Raw genomic sequence first — 7,246 nt, 5'->3', positions numbered from 1 at the left:
TTCCTTTCACCTTTCTCTCTGCACACAACCAACATACACTATATCGAGTGGGGAAAATCACCACCTCCAAGTTAAGATGCCCAGCTGATGTCCCAGTCAGGCAAAAGTCGGCATGTGCGACGTGTCCCGCCAAGCGGCGTGCAGGCTCGGCCTCTCAGATCTAAACGGCAGCGGCTGGTGGCTGAATGTTGAACTGGCGGGAGTCTGGCCGGGCGCCTGGAGAAGATATGGGAGACCCCAACTTTACTGCCAGGACATGCTGAGACACAGACCTGCCATTATAACCTACCCATAAAGGGCTGAGTGTGGGCATCAGGGGGATTGAAGCCTCGCTAAATAAGCCCGATTCAGATCCACGTGACTAATGACCGCCGTTAAGATTAACTTCAAACCATCGGAAACAGATTTTCAGACACTGTTTTGTGACGATTGAACACATTGCTAATACTTTTTCAAGTTTGCTTTTGATGGTAGCAGTATAGCATCAGTCATTATTTTGGCAGCAGCTAATTGAATGGATGCCATTTTTGTGGCATTGTGAAATTTAATACTTAAACCTGAAAGGAATATATTTGTGCTTATTTTCTGGAAGCATCATCTATAGAGAGAGCTGGTATCAAAGCTAGTTAGCCTAGCCTAGCCATTTTATATTAACTTTTTATACTCCATCACGTTTTTTGTGAGCTTTGCCTCACCTGTTTTTATTTTATACAACCCATTCCTTTTATGATTGTTTCAACAAGCAACACAAGGCGACAGTAGTCCATGCAGTTAAGAAGACTGCTGAGGCTCCCTGAAGTCCCCTCGGCAGAAACGGGAATACGGCTTCACATATCCACTATAGCATAGATATGGTGTATTATGCAACTTGATCCGGGCCGGCCCATTAAACAGCACAAGCATGAAATCTAGGGCAGAACGCCCGGCCCTCCCAAGACGTCTTTGCAGCTTTGAAATGCCAGGGTGACGTTTAGCTGAGCTCCAACTGTGTCAGGCCCAGTCTCCTACACATGGCCATGCACACGGTAACGGTAGATATTCACACGTGTAGTAGTGATTACACACTTACATCTACTTTGTTATATGTCGAAAGATCATGATTGTAATCCTAATTCCAACCCTTTGAGGTTGAATTGATTTTGATATGAGGAAAAAAAATAAAATGAGAGACCCCTTCAGCAGATCCATAAATCTTCATGCAATTTCAAAAACTTCTGCCCATCCTTTGTTCTTCAGAGCCAATATGATGTGCGAGGTGATGCCCACCATCAGCGAGGACACGGCGCTGAGCCAGCGTGGCTCTCAGAGCAGCGCCTCGGACCCGGACTCCCACTTTGAGCAGCTGATGGTCAACATGCTGGATGAGAGGGACCGGCTGCTGGACACGCTGAGGGAAACCCAGGAGAGCCTCGGACTGGCCCAGCAACACCTTCAGGACGTCATCTACGACCGCGACTCGCTACAGCGGCAGCTCAGCTCCGCCCTGCCACAGGTAAGCTTTTTTTTTTAATACCATTTTAGCCTTTTTGGGACTGATAGTAAATGTAGACAGTGTCTTGGTAGTGTTACTGAGGTTCTTTGCGGCGCTTGAACTTGTTATCGTATTGGATTTATGAGAATTAAGTCTGATGCTGTATGTGGTATTTGAGGAGGGATACCGGTGCAGGTTGGAGCAGGAGAGATGACTGGGTGTCATTTTTAAATGCTGTGTTCGCTTACAAAGACATCACAGGCGCACAGGTGGTGGGGATGACGGCTGGAGGGGAACATCAACCTCGAGCGTCTGTTTCTGCATGTGTTCTTTCATGCCACATGAATTAAAATAGAAACACCTTTTTGAAATTTTCTACCAACCCTCAAAGGTTCAATAGGAGTCTCCACAACAGGTTTTACCAACTTGCTCTCAGTGGCTTTTATTGGATGAGCTAGAACTCGGAAAGTGTGAAATATATTCTTCCCTGACAGGACCCCTTCCTCGTTGAAACTTTGTGTAATTACCTTTTAATTTATACTACATTGCTTGATCTTGCTTGAATGAACAAGGTTTAAATAGTGATTCTTTGAGTATCTTTGACTATCAAATTTTCTAACCCGGTGGCTCGCATTAATTTCAAATCATATCATGCAAGAGTATAAAAATGGGAACTTGAGGCTCTTTTATTTATTTTTTTTTTTCGTGTTTAAAGCATTTGAAATGTGATGGATACCAGTTGGTCTCCCAGTTCACACAAACCATTTCGCTAAAGGCTTTGAGTAAAGAATCCACAGGATGGCCTGAGTGTGTGCTTGTCTTACGTTTCCATACTCGGCTGCACAGTTGAATCAGGACGCAGTGAAACATGGCGGAAATCTTCAGCTTGCTCGTGCAGAGGAAGGAGAAAAAAAAACAAAACAAAACACAGAGAAGTCTTACGTAATAATTCCTACAGTGAGTGGAGATTAGCACTTTCTGAAAGTGTGTCAGTAATTCTAGTCACACGCTCGCTCTCTCTCCTCATTCTCGTTCCAGAAGACTCTGGAGGTTTGCGGGTGGAGAGGAGAGGCGGTGCCTGTCCACAGCACAGTAATCTGCATGGTGTTAGACACTCCGGCGGGGCACACACTGCGTCTGTATTAGCTTTGCTGTGATCTCACATTAAGGCTTAAAAGGTGTTTGAAGTGTTAAAATGATACTTCCTATTTTGAATTAATCCCCCCATCCAAAAGAAATTATTTCAGTATCTCCTTTTTTTTTTTTTTTTTTCCTCTTTTCTTTTTTTTTGATTGAACCTTCTTGCACCTTTTCATTCATATGTGATGGAGGCTTGAGACGTTTATCATTCATGTCAGACTTTTTGAATCTGGCCTCCAACACATAGTTGAGCCTCAGGGCTCTTTCAGAAGTAAAAACGGTGGACATAAGAACCAGGTGATATTACACAACCCCCCCCCTCCGCCTCCCAAAAAAAAAGGAAATCCTGTTCGCTCTGAGTGACATTAAAGACATTAAAATCTAAATTGTTCGAAACGTATCTCCCTGTCTAGTTCATTTCCAGGGGAAGGATCCAGGGCTGCCAAAGTGAAATAACATTTCCATTATCAGACAATTTCAGCCGTGTCCAGCAGCGGTAAAGGCCTCTGTGGCGACAGCGCTGTGGTGATGTATTGGTTGTCATTGTGTAATGACAGAGCTGACAGACTGTTCTGGTGCTCTTCCTGGAAGCCCCGGCCCGAATTAGACGGAACTCCGACGTGATTAGCATTCCTCCTCACGACATCCTTGGCACCAACATTTCCATTAATTAATCCGACGCCGTCTTATTGATATCAACATTACCCTAATGGTTAATGAAGAGGTTTGTTAGGTCTTCATAATTGCACAGAGGCATTTAGCCAAGGGAGAGCAACCTCTTTGTGCTTCTGTTTAATATGCAGATGAGATTTGTGCTCGCCATTGCTTCCAGTTTCTTTTTGGGACAATAAGAATGAGCTTCTTTCACAGACACAGTCATCACCTTTGTGCCGGCGTGCCATGAGTGTCTCTTGATGAGGACGTAATGGTTTTACTGTATGTGACTCCTCTTTTCTAACGGGGCTTCTTTAATGTAGAAGTAATTTCCGCGGCCATTTTTGGGGACCAGCAGCGTAGAACAATGCTCGGGTAATCATGTCGTGGGATTCTTAAAGAGTGCAATAGATAGCTTCCAGGTCTTTCACTACTCTACGTGTGTGATTGCAGAGGAGGTGGCAAATGAGGATAGAAACAGTAGAGCTCCTCTTATAAAGACAGAAGTGGCCTCATTTAGGCGATAGACAGGCTGTGAATGTGTCTTTACTGATATCCCTCCTCTGTTCCTGAAGCCCCGAGTGCTGGCAGGATTAGGCGCTGGCCCACCACAAACTTCCCTCCTTCTTCTTCCTCCTTTCTCTTCTCCCTTGCTTCTGCTGTCACTGCCTTTTCTGCCACGTTGCGCTTTGTGTCTCGCGTCCCTCCTCTTCTCTGTTTTTCCTCCCCTCTCTCCGTCAGAGGTCACGGCTCCGCTTCACATCATGGCACTTTCGACCGAGTGGAGTGACATTCGCCGTCCCTGCTCGACGCTTCTGGGCCAACACCGCGTCCCCTCCCTTACATGCATAACAGTCCCTGGTCCGCTCATCCTTAACCCGCTGTCTCTCATCTTCTCTTTCTGCATTTCGTCAGGCCATTTTGTAACAGAGCAGGACAATGACGGAGTCCACCATTAGCTGTATATGTGTCATGCACTGAAACGCTCCACGACATACCGCGTGTAAATTGATACGTTTCTGATCGACACCATATTTAAAGGACTATTTTTGATCGATATCCGCTGTGTGTTCCAAACTCGGGGTCTCGTGATATACCAGTGTTGACGGTTACTGTGAAAATTAGGGAAAGAAGTTGTTGGAGTCGTGTAAATGCCCTCAGCTGCATCGTTGAATGTTTAACAGGTGGGTGAACTCCTCTTAGCAAATCAACCCTCCAGATGCAACATGCTCCTTCTCCCCTCTAACTACGAGCTCATCGGGGAAAGCCCGGGGGTCGTCAGAAAGCCTGGTGTTTCTCTTTGTCACTCACACGCATCGCTCTGGCATGTTTCCTCTGCTGCAGTGAATCTGGAGCAGCAGAAAGACTCCCTGCTGGTACTCTCCCGGCTGGGTGCAGAGAAGGAGATAAGGGAAGAGCGTGTAGACAACCCGAAGCTTAAAGCATGGCACACATGTGACCCTCCTCCCGTCCTGTATCGGGACACAGGCAGACAGGCGGCATTCTCCAGAGCGCTCAGCTGTGCGTTACTGTACTCTGAGGGCCCTGAGGGGCTGCGGGACTCTCCCCATGCTGTTTATTTACTGCTGCCAAACATGACCTGATGAAGGCGGCTGCTGCTGATGCTGATGTTCCTCACAGCAGCTTGGTAAAAATGTAGACACGAAGTGTTGAAAGACAAAATGAAATCTGGTTAACGTGCCGTATAATAACGCTGATCTTCTTCCTTTCATAATGACTGTGGCATTTGTGATCCTGGGTGGTGAACAGGTGCACTTAAGCTTAGTTGGGAACACCAGAAGCCAGCTGACCTTTTAAATGTTGTAAATGGAGTAAAAATACATGAAAAATGACAACCGAGCAGACTCTCTGAGGCTGTAAATGTGAAGTGGGCCATCAATATATCCACGAGCCACACGGCTATCCATGCATGGCCATCAGGAAGGAAGGAAATCTCCCTTTTTAGTCATCACTAAAGAGATAACACTGGCTCCAACAAGAGTCTAGTTTTTTGCATTGTTGCTGTCATTCAGAAGTCTGAATCAGCGCGTCGGTCAGCTTGGATGTGTGAGTCTCACCTGCTGGACTGACAGCCAGAGGCTCTCAGACACCCCTCAGATGTGGATGCCAGAGCTTTCTCTTTTCAGCCGGACAGTAATGAGGCACCGGCCAATTTACTCACTCACACACCCATGTTGTAATGAAAGCTAAGCCTGCGCGAGATTATTGCACAGGGCGGCGGATTGATCTGTGGCTTTGTTCACTCATGACTGTCCTGCTAGCCACGGCGTCTCGTGTACAAAGGGATGAAAGGTGCTTTGATTTCACAGTTTGATTTCAGCAATTAAGGCGGAAGTTGATTTGCCGTGTGTATATCTCTGCTACATGGTCATTAGCAGCATGCATTAAGTGGATAACCCCCCCCACATCACTCCCACATCCCTGTTTATTAATCATACATGACATGACCATTCGTCCAAAGGTCCAACCACAGCCGTGCAAACCTCTTAAAGCCTCAGCCAATACCACCAAATGAGTGGTTGTTGTCATGGAATGTACCACTCCCTGACCTCTGTGGAAGGGGGTGGGGGTGGGGGGGGTGGGGAGGGGTGGGGGGGTGTGGTGCAGTACAGCGGTGCAGCGTTGGGAGATTGTGAATCTGCATGGCAAAGGCAGAGTACAGAAATAAAGATGACTAAGTTTTTCAAGGATGAGACACGAACCGCCTCCTTTTTTTTTTTTTTTCCAGTTAATATTTGTCCTTCTCGGTGCTCCCCCTCCTCCGTCCCCTCCTCCGTCCCCTCGCCGTCTCTCAGTTGCCTGTGCAGGAGGCCCTCTGGGCTCCAGCAGTCAGCCCAGTCAGCTGGTCCCCTCCGCCAGAGAACCACATGATTTTCCATGATTACTGTCATTGTTTGTGCCCCAGTTCACGCCGCCTGCAGGCTAGATATGCGCCTGATGCGTGTGCAAGAAGACAAGCAGGAGTGGGCTACACCAGTAACGACTTTTAGCTGCAGAATACACGTGGGAGCTCATTTATCGATGTCCTCGGCGCGGCCATGTTATGGCCCATACGCGCTGTGATGGACAGCGGCAGTGCATTTTCCAATCTTCCTGTCTCGCAAGCTTTGATTTAAAACTAAATTTGCAAACTGAAACCTTTTTTTTTTTTTTTTTTTTTCTGCTCAATTTACCCCCAAAGCCTTGTTTTTCTTCCCTACCCTTAATTCTTCTCTCCCTTTAATCTTCTCGGGATCGACAGAAGAGAGATGGGCCCCTGGCACACACCGCACACATCGAGTGTCTGTAATGTCTCTGACAGACTTGCTTGATCAATACCCTTGAAAGGTTAGGGTCTGATTAGGGAGACAGATCTAGTCGTCCTCCTACTCCCCCAGATGAATCATCGCCGCCGTTACTGACGCCAGGCGCTGAACGCTGGGTGACCGTTGTCCGACAGTAGGTTGGCGTGGGAGCAGGGGGTTGTTGGAGGAATGGCTTCTGATCGGAGAAGCCAAGGTGACAAGACGGTGCAGAAGGATCTCCTGCAGTTGTAATTATCTCTCTAATGAACAGCACAGCGGGGCACCGGAGTGCAAAGTCAGGAAGTTGAGGGAACAGTACATCAGCCTAACGAGGAGACAGCAGCTGCTTCTTTCAGTTCTACAAGTTAAAGTCAGGCGTGTGTTTATTAAAAAAAAGGAAGAAGAAAGAAACACAAACAAGAAGTGAAGTGATCCATCTGGACAGCCACACAGCTCCACCCGTCCCGGACAAAGTGCCTTTGAACCGGATCTCTCTGTGTGGAGTTTATTCTGACTGTGAGCATGCTTGGCTCTATATGTCAGCTCTGTGATACACCGAGAGGGCGGATGGATATCTGCAGGATCAAATATGAAGAATTGCTGATTGCTGTCACTTCGAAAGCCTCTAAACATAACTGGCAAGACAAATATCTCACTAAATGTGGTGTATTTATCT

General features: G+C 47.0%; 1 protein-coding gene across 1 annotated transcript in view; it reads left to right on the top strand.

Annotated features, from left to right (window-relative positions):
- Positions 1 to 1,243: 1,243 nt before the first annotated feature.
- The window catches only part of ppfia2 (PTPRF interacting protein alpha 2), a 105,755-nt gene continuing 99,752 nt past the window's right edge, over positions 1,244 to 7,246 (top strand). Inside the window, 1 exon segment of the mRNA XM_029495057.1 lies at positions 1,244 to 1,492. Coding sequence (XP_029350917.1) covers positions 1,244 to 1,492 — 249 coding nt within the window.

This window comes from Echeneis naucrates, chromosome 23, assembly GCF_900963305.1.
Source record: "Echeneis naucrates chromosome 23, fEcheNa1.1, whole genome shotgun sequence".
Lineage (NCBI taxonomy): Eukaryota > Metazoa > Chordata > Actinopteri > Carangiformes > Echeneidae > Echeneis > Echeneis naucrates.
The sequence above is the reverse complement of the archived record's forward strand: the minus strand, read 5'-3'. Positions and strand labels throughout refer to the sequence as shown.